Raw genomic sequence first — 19420 nt, forward strand, 5'->3', positions numbered from 1 at the left:
CTTTTTTGTTTACCTTTGCGCTCTCAGCAAACTTTCAAAATCAAAGACCAAACAAGCAATCTTAACATATCTTTCTGTTTTGTCTTATTGTTAGGGGATAGAAGCAGGTATTTCAAAATTAACCTCAACAGCTATTATGAGAACTATGATAGGTATTTTACATACACTATCTCACTGAGTCTTTATGTACTAATACTAACCACTAGCTTAATACAGGGACCAATACGTATCCCTTCCACTAAAGCACAATAAACAATGTTTTTCTAGCATCACCTTGCAAAAAGTTTTTAGTAAACTGACAAAATACACTCATTTGGAGGAATATTAAAAGTAACAACTTACCAGCAGCAGCTGAAGTCACAGTTTCAACAGCTTTGGAAGCATCTATATCTTTTCTATTTAAAAGAAAAAAATTAGCAAAGATTGAAATTCTAAGTTCTAAAACGTCTAAAGAAGCAAAACTTAGATATAAACAGTTTAGGGACGCCTAGATAGCTTAATAGGTAGAGCACGAGACTCCTAATCTCAGGGATGTGAGCTCAAGCCCCACATCAGTCACAGAACTTACTTACTTACATACATACATACATACATATATAAATATAAAAAAAATAAAGTTTAATGTAGTCATTTTGAACAATGTCCTATTTAAACTGGAGTCAGGGTAATAAAATATATTAAAAGTACAGTTGTATAAAAGATTTTTAATTTTAATTCATATGCCCATTCATTCTTGCATTATAGATTTTTAAAAATGTTTTATTTATTTTTTAGAGAGAGACAGACAGGATGAGCAGAGGAGGGTCAGAGAGAGAGGGAGGCACAGAATCTGAAACAGGCTCCAGGCTCTGAGCTGGCTGTCAGCACAGAGCCCGACGCAGGGCTTGAACCCACAAACCGTGAGATCATGACCTGAGCTGAAGTCAGATGCTTAACCGACTGAGCCACCCAGGCACCGCCATTCTTGCATTATAAAGCCATGGAATTACTTACTTTAAAGTAGATGCAGCTGTTTTCTTTGAATCTGATGCTTTTTTCTTCAACTCTTTGTTCTATGAAAGAAAAAGATTTTGAAAAAGAAAAACTTCGTTTTCTTCCCCAAATATAAAAGGCAATTTAGAAAGTATACAATAGCATAAAAAGTTTAACAAAAAAACATTATTAAGAAATTCAGATCATTTTAACATATATTTACTGAATGCTCACTAATTGCCAGGCACAATTTTAGGCACTGGAGAGTAGTGAATAGAACAAAGACCCTGCTCTCAAACGAGCTTAACTTTAAGGGGTACGAAAAGAAAGACCTTAAGAAATTAAAAATTCATATTGTATCTGTTAGCAACAACAAGTGCTATGGAGAAAAATAACAGAAGGGGGAAAACAGAAGCTCTTGTTGGGGGAATGAGAAGTGCAACTCTCAATAAGTTAGTTAGGCAAGTTGCACTGAAAAAGTGATATATGAAGAAACACTTAAAGGAGGTAAGAAAGCAAGTGAATTCCTGTATTGAAAGCATTCCAGACAGAAGGAACAGCAACTGTAAACAACTTGTGAGATCCATGCCTATTAGCTTAAGGAGTATAAAGGATGCTTGGGGTTGGAAGTAGAGGGTAATTTCAGTTATATGCAGATTGGGTCTCCTGAATGTATCCACCATGTCTTTCCTCGTCACTATTTTTTTTTTAAATGTTTTATTCATTTCTAGGAGAGAGAGAGACAGTATGAGCAGGGGAGGGTCAGAGAGAGAGGGAGTCATAGACTGAAACAGGCTCCAGGCTCTGAGCTGACAGTCAGAAAGTCGGACGCTTAACCGACTAAGCCACCCAGGTGCCCCTCCTCTTCACTATTTTAAACTCTTTAATATTCATGAATAAACTAAGTTCCAAGAAGGGTGAAAGTACATCTGTCTTGGGGCACCGGTGGCTCAATCATTTAAGCGCCAGGCTTTTGATTTCGGCTCAGGTCACGATCTCATGTTCCTAAGTTTGAGCCCTGTGACGGGCTCTGTGCTAATACAGGGAGCCTGCTTGGAATTCTGTCTCTTCCTCTCTCTCTGCCCCTTCCCTGCTAATGCTCTCTCAAAATAAACACTTTTTTAAAAAAAGAAAGCACCTCTGTCTTGTTCACTACTATATCTTCTGCAGATACCACAATGTTTGACACATAACAAGTAAAAAAAAAAGTTTTTCAATTAAAATGAAACTAAGCTCTCATCTGAACTCTGATCATATCTTTGGTTTTATCTCGTTACTCATTAGAATTTTCTATAATGCTCATATGACTGATTCAGCACTGCTTTTCACTGCCACGCAATCTTCTTGGATCTCAGCTGACTGCTTGCTCTAGGTTTTAGATGCCATGCCCCCATGAATTTTGCCAAAAAATACTAAATTAAAAATCTTAAAGTCTTGTTTCTGTTTTCGCAGAGTTGAGCTGCAGCACCTTTTCATAGTTGCAATGGAGTATCTGTTACTTTTTTCTAAATCAAATGCTCTTGCTTCTTTAAAGAAAATTCTGGGAATATGGGCCACTGTTCATTTCTCTGGGGAAAAAAAATCCTTACTTTGATCAGATTCTTGGTAGTATTGATGGAGAAAGTAGTTCAAAAACGGTTAAGAATCAGTACTAAAGATTACACTGGCTTATAACTAAAGGTAATTAAGTTTGTTAGAGTTGTGCAGACTCATCTTAATCCTTCAGGTTCAAATATGGCGATAAGGGAAATTTTCACCTTTTCTGTATCATTTATTGATTCAAAGTAGCAAATGGAGAATATTCTTTGAATCACAGCCAGCCAGAGTCAAAGGCAGTCCTAACATGAAACATCAAATGTGGGCAGAAAATTTGTCTTGGTTTGACTTTTCATGCCAAAATTTAAGATCTGGACTAAGAAAGCGATAGCACTGCCCTTCTTTTGGGGGCTAGTTTTGGGCTTGCTCTGGTAAGAAAGTCTGATGTTCTCCCTCTGTGGTAAAAGGCCAAGACGGTTATCTAAACACTTCCAATCTGAAAAAGCCATAGCTGGAGTTCTATATGGGGTTCTCCTCTAGTCAATCCCTAGGAATGCTGCTAGATTAGGACAGAAGAGTCATGAGTTAGCTTTGTAAGGCTCCCTCAATTCAGTGCCACCCAAACTATATTTAGTTGACGAATAGCAATATTTTTGACATGTAGAAGGCATATTTCTAGTTTCTAGTCCTGACAGATCCCCCTATTCATTGCTATGAAAATCAGAATGGTAAATATGGTTGGGCTCTTCTTGGACTTCTGTTCTTACCTTACCAACCTTATCAAAAAGCTATCTAAGAGAATTATTTAATCTTACTGAAATATTCTAATAACCTAGATATATCCTTACTAGCCCATTTTCCCAGATTAAATTTTTCAGTATTAAATAAGACTGATCGCTCCAGTTCTCACAATGTGATGATCTGTCAGGTTTCACTTGAGAGTAACAGCCATTTCTCCTTCCTATACTCAAGTTTACTTATCTACCCAAAACCATTACTATTATCACAATAGCCTGATCGGCTAAATAAGTATTTTAACTGGACTTTAATGATTTTTTTTTCTCTTTTCCCCTTTATTCAATCTATTAAGCTTTCTTTCGTTCCCTTCTTCAGACATTTCCCTAGTTCGTTCTGCAGATCACTCTGAAATGAATCTAATCCACTTTGTGTCACAACCCTGTTTAAAACCTAGAATTACATTTAGCTGTCTCCAGGACAAAGTTTATGTTCTTAATTATGCATGCAATTCTTGCTTCTCCCTAATCACCTCTGCAACTAGAGGGGGTTATGTGTCACTGTTCTGGTAAATCAAACGTAGATAATAAAAGTTGTTCAGGAACTTATTCTTAAAAAAAAAAAAAAAAAAATCAAAGCCCATTTTGCTGTTTGATTTTTATTTCTTTCTTTCTGCTTAGAAGATAAAAATGATGCCAGAAGGCATGGCAATCATTTTACAACTAAGGATGGAAAGTTCATGCTAAAGGTGGTAGATCAGAAAAACAAAAAGGCTGGGTTCCTCATGATATCATAGAGTTCCTGTAACAACCATGTGCCACCTACCTTCAAATTTTCTGTTATGAAATAAATAAACCTCTCATTTATTTCATAAACCACTGGTGATATTTTAGTGGAAAATATAAGAAATCCTAAGTGACAAAATTGATAATAACTAGGGTTACCATAAACATTATTCAAGACAGGACAATGGAAATAAAGAGATGGCATGTAGCAAATGTAATAAGCTAGGATCATGGGTAGTAACTAATCAGAAAACATAAAATTAAAAAGTACAGATCCTTTATCAACAATTTAAGTAATATTTATGATATATACAAATAAATGTCAGAAATAAACTTAAGAACCCCTCCGAACTGTACACTATGGGGAACATTACAAAAGAACATTATAAAAAAAACTAAATGAAGTCTAAATAGAGACAAGCCATCTTTCTGAACAGTTAGTATTATAAAAATTTCAATACACAATACAGTATCAGTTAAATTTCCAATAAGACTTTTCAGAGAACTTAAACGGACTCTTAAATTGAGCGAACGTTCAAGATTAACTGAAATAAATTTAAATAAGGAACAAAGAAAAAGGATTCTACCAGAAAGACAGGCAATTAAATAAAATTATAAAAACTGTAATAACTGAAATCATTATTATTGGACCAGAAATAAAGAAACTGTTCTAACAATAGTCTGAAACAGATCTACATATGTAGGGTAATTTATACACATAAAGACAGCTTTTGAAATCAATGAAGAACTAACTAGGTATAAATGGTGTTGGGGTAATTGGCTCTCCATTTTGGAAATAATACTAATCCCAATAACACATTATACCACAATTTATATATTAAAATAATAATGGAAATATATGTTTTTGGCACTGGTATAGAGAAGGTCTTCTAAAACAAGACAAAAGCAAAAAAAAAAAACAAAAAAGCAAAAGCCATTAAGAGGGGGGAAAAAAATCAACCTGAGTACACCGAAACTAAAAATTTTATAAATGGATATGTAGATAAACAACACAGAAAAAAATACTTACATATAATACAAAATTAGTATCTAAAACTATTAACATCTCCAAATGAAACTTTTTATTTATTTTGAGAGACAGAGAAAGGGAAGGTATGGGGGGGGAGGGACAGAGAGAGACAGAGAAAGGAACCTAAAAAGATTCCTCACTGTCATTGTAGAGCCCAACATGGGGCTTGAACTCACAAACCATGAGATCACAACCTGAGCCGAAATCAAGAGTCGGACACTTAACCAACTGAGCCACCAAGGGGCCCCTAAATTAAAAGTTTTTTAAAAAGCTTTTTAAGAAAGACAACCTAATAGAAAGATGGGAAAAGACATACACAGCTCATTAAAATAGTAATTAATAGCTAATAATTATAATAGCTATAATTAATCTACATATACTAACCTGGTTAAATCTCCAAATCAAATTACTGATTGAAAAGTGCTACAAAGCCCCTATAAAGTAGGCATTCTTCAGCAAAATATACTAATTACATGAAAAGAATATTCATGAACAAAGCAAAACTTACTGAATATTTCTAAGTACTTTAATAGACATTATCAATGGTTAAAAGCATAAAAAATGTCTAGAAAGACTAAAGTCATAAACATTAATACTTCTAAGGAAACAAAAGTCCCAAAAGACACTCTATAATTCTGTTTATTTAAAATTCAAAACAGGCAAAACTCAACTATGGTATTAGAAATCAAGTTAGGGATTACTTTTGGGCAGAAAGGAGGATGTAAGAATTCAAATGACATATGCAAGGGGCTTCCAGGATGTAGTCAGTGTTACAGTTTGTGACCTAGGTAGAGGTTTCACAGATGTTTGCTAATTTTGTTAAGTATTTTCTCCTGGTCTATTACTTGCCATTTAATACCGTTTATAGTACTATTTATATAGTTGTTAATTTTAATGTATTTGAATCTATACACATACAATCTGTTACGTGAACACTTATGTTTTATGCATTTTCTATACGTATCATACTTTATTTTATTTTGACTTGAGAGAGAGAGTGACAGACAGACAGACAGACACCACACATAAGCAGGAGAGGAAGAGGCAGAGAGACAGAGACAGAGAATCCCAAGCAGGCTCCAGGCTCAATGCAGAGCCTGATGCGGGACTTGATCCCAAGCAGGCTCCAGGCTCAGTGCACAGCTGGATGTGGGGCTTGATCCCACAAACTTGGATCATGACCAGAGCTTGAAATCAAGGGTTGGATGCTTAACCAACTGAGCCATCTGGGCGCCCCTGTACAGAATATACTTTAAAAAATCAAACTAATCAACAACAATGAAACATGTATGATCTAAAGAGTTTACCTGTGATTTTTTCTTTCCTGGAACACATATTTTCACATTTTTCCCTTTTATCAAAAGAGGTGTTGTTTCAATATACTTCATGACTGCAGTAACTGCTTCTCTAAATTCCATTTCCAAGTAAGCCTAAATAAAATGCATTACACTGTTAGTCAAAAATCTAACTCAAAATTCTCTGCATGACTTAGTACTTTTTGTGGAACATAAAACTACCTCATGTCCTGGTTGCTCTTACCTCTTTTTGTTTTGCTCAAGTGTCATTTGCTCTCTATGATGTTTTTGCATATGAAATAGACATTTAAAGTTACAGAATTTCTATACTATTACCAAGATAAGAAGAGGGGAAACAGGGGTCCATGGAAGCTTGTGGAACAATGAGACCACAGGAAGGCAGGGCTGAGAAGGCAAGATCTGGTCTAGCTGCTGGTCTGTCATTTTTAAGGCTTCTTGCAACAATGAACACTACCAACTATGTTCCCCTGTTTTGTCTCACAATTTTATGTTCTGCTTAGTCTGGTGTTGTTCATAATTTTAATGAACTTTAGTGTGAGGTATAGGACTATAACCCAGTGTATAAAGTATGGTACACCAAAGACATTTTTTGCTATAACCTTACCAGTGTTCTAAAGCAATGGAAAGCAAACTATAACCTGCCACCGGTTTTCACAAATAGTTTTTTTGAAGAAAGCCATGCCCATTCATTTGTATATTGTGTATGGCTGCTTTTGTACTACAATGGCAGTGTTGGACAGCTGCTATCCTACAGCAAAGCCTAAAATATTTACTACCAGGTCGTTTACGAAAAACTTTTACAAAAAAGTTTCTCAACCCGTTCTAAAGGATATAAAACAGTATGTTGGGACCCTGTTCACTGGAATCTAATAACTTACATTAACTCTCAATTAGTAATTACATATGTAGTAAAAGCTGCTAAAAGATCCAACATCAGTCTTTATAAAGTAGTAACTTTGTATGCATTTTGAGAACAGAGACTTACTTCTTTTCTATAAGGAACAATGAGGACATCATTAACTTTTCCAAATGGTTGAAATATTTTCCTTAGCTCTTCTTCAGTACAGCCATCTTCTGGTAATTCAGATATGAGAAGAACTGAACCATAATGTGAAGACTGGTCTTTCCGAAGCTATTTTTGAATGAAAGAAAATAAAAATAAACTGACTTAAGCTGTGAAGTACAATAATTCCCAATATAATTTCTTCTAATCATTAACCTTAGTCCTTTAAACAGACTTTTCTAAATATTTTAGCACAATTAAAAAAAATTTTAGGGGTGCCTGGGTGGCTCAGTCAGATGAGCGTCCAATGTCAGCTCAGGTCATGATCTTGCAGTTCAGGAGTTTGAGCCCCACGTAGGGCTCTTTGCTGACAGCTCAGAGCCTGGAGCCTGTTGCAGATTCTGTCTCCCTCTCCTCTACCCCTCTTCCACTCCCACTGTTTCTATCTCAGAAATAAATAAACATTAAAAAAAAATTTTCATGCCAAAGTAGTAAAAAGGGTTTTACATTTTACCACTCAACCCTAATGGTGGTAAGAGATTATACATAATCACAGATGTTCTTTTCTGTTTAGAAGCATTTTATAACAAACAAGACCTATGAAATGATCTAAAACTACTGAGGAATAGTTTTCTATGTGAATCTACAAGACCCATCACTAATGAAGTTGAAACTATAGCTTTGTTCACTCTGTGCTTTAATAATTGAAATGGTATCAGGACACCTGGATAGCTCAGTCAGTTAAGCATCCAACTTTGGCTCAGGCCATGATCTTGTAGTTCATGAGTTCAAGCCCCACATTGGGCTGTCTGCTGTTAGTACACAGCCCACTTTGGATCCTCTGTCCACCTCTCTCTCTGCCCCACCCCTCGCACTCTCTCCCTCTCAAAAATAAATTTCTAAAAAATTGTAGTAATAAATGAAATGGTATCTAGGGGCACCTGGGTGGCTCAGTCAGTTAAGCAACCGACTTCAGCTCAGGTTATGATTTCAGTTCGTAGTTTCAAGCCCTTTGTCGGGCTCTGTGCTAATAGCTCAGGACCTGGAGTCTGCTTTGGATTCTCTGTCTCTCCCTCTCTCTGCCCCTCCCCAGCTCGTGCTCTGTCTCTGACTCCCAAAAATAAATTTAAAAACTTTAAAGAAATGATACCTAGGTAAGTGTAACATTTAAAAAGATGTAGATCGAATATGTATAAAATCGGTTTACCCTGTAATATCAAATTAATCACCTATGTTAAAAACTGTCTTCCTCTCTCTCTGCCCCTCCCCTGCTAGTGCTCTGACTCCCTCTCTGAAAAATAAACAAACATTAAAAAAAAAAAAAAGACTTAAAAAAAAAAAAAAACTTTGACAAAGTTCCATTGCGACCATCTAAAAGTCTTGGGAAAAAATAAGAACAATATTATATATTAATTTAACCTATTCCCTGTACTAAAAATTTCTTTTCAACACTCTTCAAAATTGTGTAATTATAGGTAGATTATTTTAAGTGTTATCTTTCTAAATGTCAGTTCTTTGAAGGCAAGGAATTAGATTGCTGAAAATATTTAGACAAGAGTAATATGCACCTAAATACCTGAAAACTTTTTAATACAACACCACTCTAAATCTGGCCTAAAATTAGCAATTACCCTAATGTTCTCTGGATGCTTCAAAAACTATTTACTATGATAGTAATATAATTAACATATGTAATAAAATAATACGTCAGGATTATAACTAATGGGTTACAGTCAAAATATACCAATAAATCAGTAACAGAAAATAAGCTATTCTACACTTGACAAGAGTATCTGACTTCTGACCTGTGTTGCAAAAAAGTAAACAATAGATTAAAAATGATCAAGTCTCAGTACAGACTTTTACAGCTTACAAAAATCTCATATATGTTGCTGGTGATTACATTCACCTTCCCCACCAGAGAGCCAAACTCATAACAACCTGTTAGTGTAGGTAGCCAAAAACACCTAACCATCAAAATGTTTTCACTTTTGCTATATCAAATACCAAAACCCAGGATTTGTAAGCTACAAGATTTTGCATTATTAGGCTTTTACTAAATTCCTAAGAGGAACCAATAAAATATTCCATATCAACATAATTTAACAAGTCACAATTTCTAAAATATGAAATTTTTAAATTATGAAAATAAAAAATTCAAGCAACTTTTTTGTCATAATGACATATGTATATAAACATGTGCACTAACAATTCAAGAACTACTGACCTTACGCTGGAGAGAAACAGCTTTATCAGACACTTGTTTACATTCTGGTAACGTGTCATCTTCAATATTCTTGGCTTTGTAACGAGTAGAATGTCCCCCTAAATTTGAATCACTCTTTGTAGAGTTTGTAGATTTTACTGATGGCTTTGATCCACTGCCAGTTTTAGGCTTTTGCGCTGGTGAGTGTCCTTTATCAACTGCTTCAAGATGCTTCTGTTTACTGAATTCTGACCCATGCCCAGCTCGCTGTACTACATCTTCTAATGCTTTTTTTCTATCTAGTAAAAAAGACATAAATGAAACTTCAAGTGAAAAGAACTTAAGGTGGAAACCATCTCATCACATTAGTAAAGAAAAAGGAAGAACTAGAGTCACTGTCAGACCAAACAGGAAGTAAACACACACAAAAAAATTCTTAGTATTCAATTCTTCATTCATGAGTTTGAGTGGTCCTCAAACTTTTGATTTCAGAATTGGCCTTCACTCTTAAAAAATGAGGACTCCAAAAAGAGTTTCTGTATTAAAATTATCACTATTTACCATGTAAGAAATTGAAATCAAATTTTAAAAATATTTACTAATTCATTTAATAACTATAACCTCCTGTATTAGCATAAATAACATTTTCATGAAAAACAACTTTAATTCTCAAACAAAAAATCAGGTAGAGGAGTAGCAACACTGTGTATTTTCCCAAAGACATTCATGCTATCCTTAAAACCTGAATTCTCATATCTGCTTCTGTATCCAATCTGATACATTATTTTGGTTGAAAACAAAATCCAGCTTCATAGACACGTAGCTAGAAAAGGGAGACCTTGGAGATCTCTAAAAAGATCTCAGGGAAACATATAGGAGATATTTCTAGAAAGGTCACTAAACCAGTATTAAGACACAGGTTGAAAATATGAAAAATGACCAAAATAAATTTTTTAAATAACTCATGGCCAAACTAAGATGTCTGCCTAGCCATGTTTTTTAAATTTGATTCCGAGTAGACAGATATATTCTCCCAGATTTCTTCTGATAGTCAATAAAAGAAGATCAGACTAGGCTGGAATGTGTGTCAATATCACATAGAAATTCTAAACACAGAAATGAAATATTCTCTTTTATCAGAAGGGCTAAGACAAATAGCTCAAAACGTCAACTTCTGTTAAATTATGATAACAGCATATATGTCACTATTTCAAACTTATTAAAAATATAGAAACAAAAAATTCAAACAAAAACAAATGAAAACTTTAGTTGAAATAATTAGATTTATTATTCACAACCGTAAGTGTACCTGATGATCTCACTGATCTCCGTGATGTCCTTTCAGGGCTAACTGATCGATAGCATTTTGGACTACCTCTAAATGGATTTCTCATTCGATATGGTGAACGGGATCTGGATCTGTATCTAGAAATGAAACGATGGCAAATTCTTGGACTTCGACTTCTTGGTCTGTATATATAGCGTATTGGGCTTCGAGATCGACGGAATCTGTGACTTGAGCTTGATCTCCTAGAATGTCTAGGACTGGGGGAATGAGAACGTCTTCTTGGAGTTTCATTTTCTTTTCTATTGCCTTCATTTCTACAAAGAATGGGTGGCGGGGAGGAGATCAAAAAATTCAGCAATTTAATGTAAGTTTAGGTTAAATAACAAAAGTCACTTTTTAAAATGTTTATTTATTTATTTATTTATTTTGAGAGAGAAAGTGTGAGTGGGGAACAGGTAGCAAGAGAGGGAGAGAGAGAATCCCAAGCAATCTGTGCTGTTAGCACAGAGCCCAGTGCAGGGCTCAAACCCACAGTGAGATCATGACCTGAGCCAAAACCAAGAGTCGGATGCTTAACCAACTGAGCCATCCAGGTATCCTCAGAAGTCCCTTCTTTACAACAGATTATTAACAACACCAAATTCAGATATAATATATTTATTTAAAACAAAATCCTATTTGTTATGATGCAATTCAGCCTTGTAGATAAGAAACAAACAGATGCTTATTCCTGTAATTGATCAGATCCCTGTTTTGCTAATATACAGAAGAAAATATCCTCCATCAATTTCTTGGGCTTTTCCTATACCACTATATAGCCAATTATGTATTCAAAGTATTAAGTTATATAAAGAATTTAAGAAATCATTTACATAAACAAATGCTTTTCAACAATTTTTCCTGAGAGATTATACCAGCTACAAATATTTCTTTGACTGCTGTACTTATATATACATACATTAAATAGGTACCTCCTAGGAAACATAAAGCTTAATGAAACCATTTCCAGCCTTCAAGGTATTTATAAGATCCAAAAAACACAAAACAATAACAAAAGCATAACGTATTTTCAGAAAAGACTAAAAAAACAGAAGTTCACACAGGCGAGCTATCATACTTAAGCTGGGATAATTAAAGATTCATAGAGATTGCTGCAGTTGTCTGATGTTTCAAAGTAAAAACAATCAAAACAGGAACTCAATTAAAAAGAATACCTTTAAAAAGAAATACCTGTTTACTTTTAAGAGAAAAATCAAGTCTCAACAACACCACTATTCAAAAAAGAATTACCTTCTTGATGGGAGGATCTCAGGATTCCAATCAGGATACCTATTTTGAGAATAAACAGTATTAATGAACAGTTGAAATGAGACTATAAGTTTCAATTAATCTTTCCCTGCAATGTATCAGGACTACTCAAAACCTTAGTTTACACAGTAACTTATTAGTAGATTAATAAATGAAAATTTTCTTGGAAGTAAAGTTATTTTGAGTGTCTAAAGAAATAAGTAAAGCATTACTCTAGTAAGCATTTCAAGGAAAAGAAATACATTCTCAATTTTAAAGACTTCAAGTTTACTTAAGTGAAATAGAGAATATACATGTGTGTTAAGAGGTACAGAATAGGTACATGACAAAAGCTTAGGTAGAGGTTAAAAGACAAAGACAGTTCATGCACTTTGCAGAACTCCAGGGGACACAATTCTATAGAATACAACACGTATGGTGTCCTTTCGACTGCACCTAGTGATTTTCGAAAAGATACATCTGGTGGGAAGAATCGGAAGGATTTGCAGAAAAGGCCATTTTTCAGGTAGCCCTTTAAGGTCTACTAATAGGCATGGATCAAGCTAGAGTTCATGAAGTGGCAGATACATAAAAGAATTTAGAGGCAAAATAAGCATTCTATTCCAGGAACTGGTCTGGCTGCAGCAAGGAAATGATGAAAAGCAATTATGAGGGGGAAAACCTGGAACCGTAGCTCAGAATTACAAACGGTGAAGGTCCTAAAGGTAAGGAGGTTGCACATACATAAAAGGCAATGGGGAACCAATAAACATTTCTGGAAAGAGAACAGAAGAATTTTTCAGAACAACTAGAAATAAATATCTGGAATTATGGGGAAAGATGAAGACTAAAATACTGAAAAGTCAGGTACGCAGAAGTCACAGGTATAGGTCAAAGACTATGTGAGACTAACAATAGAGTTTATAGGAAAAAAAGGGGCTGAGGACACCAACACTCAAGAGTAATGCAGACAAAGACAAACCAATAAGAGATTAAGAAATCACAGGGAAAAAAAGTAGAAGGAACAGTAACATCACAGAAGCCTAAGAAAAGACATCTTCATCCGCAACTTTTCTAGAGAATCTGAACTCTAAAGGTTAATTGGAAATTTTGAAAAAAAATTTAAATTGGAAGTTAAATCATTAAGCCAATTAATATTCAAAAACACAATTTCAGTAACCAAGAGGAAAGCCAGGTAAGGAAATGGAGGCAGCCGACTCTTACAGCAAGTCACCTGGCAGGGAAATAAAATCAGGTCAAAACCACAGTAAGATAAAATGGTTTTTATTTGTTACTATTTGTTTTAGACACTGTTAGCAGGTTAACTCAACAGCAATTCTCAATTTCCTTTTTGCTTGCCTGCCTCTAATACAAAGGCTAGTGCTCACTTCGGCAGCACATATAATACAAAGGCTAAAGAAGCTAATATTTGCTTTCCTAGCCTCCTTAGAACATAGCCAGTGATAGGTTCAAACCAATGAGACATAGGTGCAAAATCACTGGCATCATTCTTCCTGCTTTGAGAAACATGCCTAAAACATCTTGTAACTATAAGGTGACAAACCATGAAGACAAAAAGTTAACTTTAATCCAGTGTATCCAGCACTCAGCATCAACAATGGTCTAAACATGAATAACTGTTTCATTTACACTTACCAAACTTTCCTTACTTTGTTACCATCTAAGAAGATAAATTTCTAGCAAACGATATAACATTTAACAGTAAGACCTCTGGGGCACCTGAGTGGCTCAGTTGGTTAAGCATCTGACTCTTGGTTTCGGCTCAGGTCATGATCTCACGTTCATGGGTTCAAGACCCACGTCGGGCTCTGTGCTGACAGCACAGAGCTGCTTGGGATCCTCTCTGTTCCTCCCCTGCCTGGGCACGCACTCTTTTACTCAATCTCTCAAAAGAAATAAATAAAACTTTAAAAATAAAGAAATCAACCAATAGAAGCAAGACCTCCAGGGGCACCTGGCTGGCTCAGTTAGTAGAGCATGTGACTCTTGATCTCAGGGTTGTGAGTTTGAGCCCCATATTGGATGTGATTACTTAAAAATAAAATCTTTAAAAAAAAAAAAAAAGGTACGACCTCTGGAATCAAACAATGCTAGGTCTAAGTATATGTGCCAACATTTAATAGCCACGCATCTGAAAGCCAGTTACTTAACGTAAGCTTCAGCTTTCTCACATGTACAATGCTAGAAATATAGCTGCTTGTCAACACAGAGATTATTAAATTCTTTGAGCTCTACAGTTTATGGATTCACACGAGCTTGAGGGCCACTGTTCAAAAGTCAGTAATAATGTTTTGGATCCTCACTCGGCTGACTGCTAAAATACATGTTCTTGTCTCTGCTGCCAGGGCAGAAAGATAAAGCATATACACTATTCTGCAGGTAGACTTTGGACTCTCTATATATTGCCTAACTAGTTTAAAATGTATTTCAGAAGCATAATATTCCTCACAAAGTCAGTGCAGAATAATAGCTAAGAACAAGAACCTAAGAGACATTACCTATGTCCCAATGTGATCAGTGTACACATCACCAATAGTTTTTGTGACAGAAAGTTCAATCTGAATTTAACAGTAAGGAAACAAACAAAATACAAAATGTACTTTTGGAACATTCTACAAGACAACTTTCCTGGATGTTTCAAAAGAATCAACATTGTGAAAACANAACAAACAAAATTAAACAGGCAGAGTGGGCTGTTCTAGCTTCAGAGACTGTAATGCCTGAATCTTGACTGAACCCCAGATTTAGAGTTAGTTTGGGGATAGGCAGGGGTTCAATGTGGTTATAACAAATAACCATTGGAGAAAAATTTTCTTATTCCTAGGAGACAGATATTGAATCAAGGAGTTAAGTTATCCTAATGTTTGTAATTTATTTTCAAATAGTTCAAAAAAGTTTATATAAAAATAAAATGTGGCAAGTGACAGTAATTGGTAAATAAAGATGAATATATGAATATTTACTATCCTTTCAACTTTTGCAGCTTAGAAACTTTTCCGAATAATACATTGAGTGGAAAAGCACGGGGAGGGGGAGGAAAGATCCTTGGCTAGACAGACTAGTTGTATCAATTATTTGCTGTGAAATAGCAGGGAAATGAACTCTCTGTGCCTTAGTTTCCTTAATGGTAAAAACCACAAATAAACATTATATATACATTTCAAAAGGTTACCATGAAGATTAAATTGTGTAAAGGACTTAGAATTAGGTCCAGCATATAATAATAAGAATATAACTATTATTCTTCATTATTTTTAATAATAAAATTCTGATGTGATGCATCTTTTCTCAGGTTAACTCTTGTGGTATATTCCAGAAAGATTCAACAAAGACAAAGAGAGGAAAGAGATAATAAGCCTTAAGAAAAAGAATAAGAAACTAAATATACTTCAGCAGAGGAATGTCTAAATAAAGTATAGAAACAAAAGGAACAGAATGTAGCTTAAAAAAAAAAAAAAAAAAAAAGAATGGAGTAGCATATATTTTGCCATGGAATGATCCCAAGCACCTAATCAAATCTATTTTTTTGCAGTGTAGAGAAAGTCAGGAAGGAATTATTCAAGAGCACATAACCTGAAAAAGGTAAAAATGTAGGCTGGAATAATTAAGTGGCAGGCACAGAAAGCACTTTAAAATCAGGTCCCAAGTGTGAGAAACAACAACAAACCAGAAGGCTTTCACAGGCATACATGCCATTTACTCTAGTAAATTAATGGCAGTATATGTATCTAGAATCCCCTTATTAGCATTAATGGCTACCCATAACAAACAACTCAATCCCACCTAAATCCCCCACTTCCATAAAAATTAGATATCTTACTGGGTATCTGAGAAAATTTGTGGTTTATGAGAGATTTTCCATTTACAGTGCTAGCTAAACCTATCTAATTCAGGTAACAAATTATCTTCATATGGTAATTTATGTTTGTTTGCACAGCATCTATATAGGGAAGCAACTCCTATCTCTATTCATACACAGTCTAAATGATTCAGGTAGAGCTTATTATCGCACTCAACAGCAGGAGCAACAACATGACGCCAACACAGGTAGGCTACCCAATTCTTACAACCATTAAACCTGATTTCAAGATGAACAACAAATTCAAAGTGGACCAAAAGAGTCAAATCAAGGACTTACAAAAATTAGGAGGAAAGATGTTTTTTTGAGGGTTTTTGTGTGTGTTTCTATTTTGGCTTCAACTGCTGGAATTACTAACTATACAGTTCCCTTAAGTCCGAAACTATGGGGGTCATTTTGCTTTGTAGAGTAAGTGTACCTGGGATCTCACAAGGCCAAAGGAGAAGAGAACAGACAAGAAACAAAAACATTTCTGACTGTTTTGATTTTCGTTTCAGCATCCAAATTCAGGTGTTCCTGAAACTAGAACCATACCTTAAGCTTCCCAATTATATACACAAATACATATCCTTACTTTAAAAACTACTTTGAGGGGCGCCTCGGTAGCTCAGGCGGTGAAGCATCCAACTCTTGATTTTGGCTCAGGTCATGATCTCATGGTTTGTGAGGTTTGTGAGAATGAGCCCCACGTCGCTCTGCCCTTGGGATTCTCTCCCCCACCCCCCCTCCCGCTCCTCCCCCAATGCGCGCGAGCTCTCTCTCAAAATAAATAAACTTAAGAAAACTACTTTATCATTTATGATCAGAAGAGTCCGGAATAATCTTAAAAAATTTTGATGTTTTCATAAAGAATAAAACCAAATCCCAAACCAGATGCAAAAAATCATTTCACCCAAAAACATTACTCTCATGTTTAGTATGTCAGTTTTAGTGACCAGTAACTTGACACACAACTATATTAGCACGTTTAATGACGGTAGGAGGAATGCAATTTAATTTTGTTACTCCAGGGTTATAAGAAGCTCCTGTTAAAGTCTACCTATTGGGATTAAATTAGGAAGGAGTCAGAAGAAAAGATCATATTTAATTCTCTCCTTTTGGGAAAAGATTAAATACACTTTATAAAATACTTCAAACAGGCAACAGCTTTCAAAAAATATTTTTCTCTAAAGTACTACATTAATGGTATTAAACAACCATACCTGAACATGAACTATTTTGTAAATTTGCTACCTATAAAAAAGAAAAACTTGTTCTTACTGTTGACGAAGCTGGCGGCAGCTCTCAATATGAGTAGATGTATTTTGATGCTGAATCCAATCCTATTGCAAAAGGAGAAAAGTGCTGAAATTAGAATATTCCTCACAATACTAATGAAAGTAGGCTTTTAAAATGACACAGGATACTTCCATTTTTTCAAATATTAACAAATCTAATTATAAATAACACTTGACTACTCATTAGCATTTCACAAAAATAAAAGGCCTCCAAACAGAGGCACTTAATACCAGACCTCGTTGATGCCATTTTGAAACATTTTAGTATAGAAAAGATTTCAAAAATCATACCCATGGATACTCATTTTGATATCAAATATATACTTAAACTAGGAAAAAATAAAAGTGTTGATCAGAAATAATTCATCTCAAATATAAAAACACTCCAGAGAACATCAAAACCTCTACAATAAAACAGTATCTGAAATGGCATCTTCAAAGTGTGCTCAGCTTATGTTTCTAAATTCAAGCTAACAACATCAACAACAAAATATCCTACCTCTTAGGCCAATACCATTCCAAACAAGGTACCCACTATATTGACAAGGGATAAGATTAGTAAAAATATGAAAAACTGCCGATTAAATCCAATTTATTTTCAGGATTTAAGGGAAAATAACACCATTTCAAAGACACAATATCCCTTACATATACAGCTTTACAATTAACAAAATTCTCTTAATACATTACTTCATTTACAAATCTGCCCTAAAATTACATTCTATGCCCATAAATAGCTTCTGGAAGATACATCTGATTAAAAAAAAAGACAATACAGTTTTCAAAGACACAGTCCCCCAAGTGAAACAGTTAAAAGCAACATTACTCAATGATTGTTTCTCCAGCATTTGGAGAGGCAAAAAACTTACTGAACAGTTCTATATTTTAAAATGTTCCTTTACAAAAATGTTACTCATGTCCATTTCAAAAACATTTTAGTATGCCACTGCTACAAACTAGAAGTTTCCACAGTTAAAACCACAGTTGACACCAATTTTGTAATCTACCTTGTCAAGAACTATCTGAACACAAGTGCAGGCTATCTGCAATACTTAGCAACAGGTTATGAAAAACCCTAAACCACTTCATTAAGCCATGGAACTCATTGTGGACTGTAAAAAAGAAATGTCTGCATATCCTGCTCAATGCTACAGAAACTAGAAGAGTCTCCAGTACACCTAAACCCATGTCTTTGACATTAAGTGGACATTGTTTACATCAAACAGACACGCTGGCAAGTAGTAGGCTGGGCATGATTTATTTAGAAGTATTTTATTTGAGTAAGGTGCCATCATTTAACAACCCAGGGATTTTACCCCCAAATCCCGACTTCTAGCTTTTCTTGAAAAAATAATACTAGACATGTATTCTGTAGAGCAACTATCAGCTAAAGCTGATAGCTGCCCTATTTAAGGTACACTCTCCAGTTTAACATATATACTCATACGTGTGTGTGTGTGTGTGTATTCTCTCTCTCTCCTGTTTAACAGGCTCACTTCACTCACTGACATTACTTGCTTTAAGGTCAGTAAATAAACCTGTGCCACCCAAATTTCTAGACTCTGCAGTATCAGCATCCAGATTAGATTAAGGGTCCAAAAGCAGTACTGCTTCTCCAGAGAAAAAGTGGTTTCACTTACTAAGCAGGAAATACCACAACGACTGTAGACTTGAGTGGGCCCAGAATCAAACTGTGAAAATACCTACTTCTACATAACTTCTAAACCAAGGACAGCTCCTTCTCTAACAGCTGAAAACCAATTTAGAAAAATACATTTCATTTTCTACAGTTGCCTTTTTCAGTCTATAGTTTTAAAGATTCAGCATGGGGAACATATTTGTCAAATGTTACCTAGCAAGAAAAAATTTGCAATTGGTAATTTACATTTATTGGCTACATTATTTACAAGGTCATATGTATATACAATTACAAGGCAGGAAGATATACCACAACACAGAAACAAGAGAGGTAGTTTATACCATCTAAGTCCATGTTCACAAATTCCTAGCATTGGGTCACCCAGTAGTGAAGAATTCATTAGTTAGATCCATTGTGCTGTTCTGTTAAAAAGGTATGTGCTTTGTTTTTTGTTTTAAATGGTAAT

General features: G+C 35.0%; 1 protein-coding gene across 6 annotated transcripts in view; it reads right to left on the reverse strand.

Moving 5' to 3' along the window:
- ZNF638 (zinc finger protein 638) overlaps positions 1 to 19420 on the reverse strand; it is a 125372-nt gene that overhangs the window by 43199 nt on the left and 62753 nt on the right. For 5 of the 6 annotated variants that reach the window (XM_077766316.1, XM_077766313.1, XM_077766312.1 and 2 more), the window contains exons 3-10: positions 17299 to 17360; positions 12162 to 12200; positions 10893 to 11185; positions 9605 to 9882; positions 7360 to 7506; positions 6366 to 6488; positions 994 to 1052; positions 343 to 395 (exon numbers count right to left, since the gene is read on the reverse strand). In XM_077766316.1, the coding sequence (XP_077622442.1) occupies positions 343 to 395; positions 994 to 1052; positions 6366 to 6488; positions 7360 to 7506; positions 9605 to 9882; positions 10893 to 11185; positions 12162 to 12200; positions 17299 to 17360 (1054 nt within the window). The remainder of the gene's footprint in view (positions 1 to 342; positions 396 to 993; positions 1053 to 6365; positions 6489 to 7359; positions 7507 to 9604; positions 9883 to 10892; positions 11186 to 12161; positions 12201 to 17298; positions 17361 to 19420) is intronic. The other variant, XM_077766315.1, reaches the window with a different exon arrangement.

This window comes from Crocuta crocuta, unplaced genomic scaffold, assembly GCF_008692635.1.
Source record: "Crocuta crocuta isolate KB4526 unplaced genomic scaffold, BGI_CrCroc_1.0 scaffold113, whole genome shotgun sequence".
Classification (NCBI taxonomy): domain Eukaryota; kingdom Metazoa; phylum Chordata; class Mammalia; order Carnivora; family Hyaenidae; genus Crocuta; species Crocuta crocuta.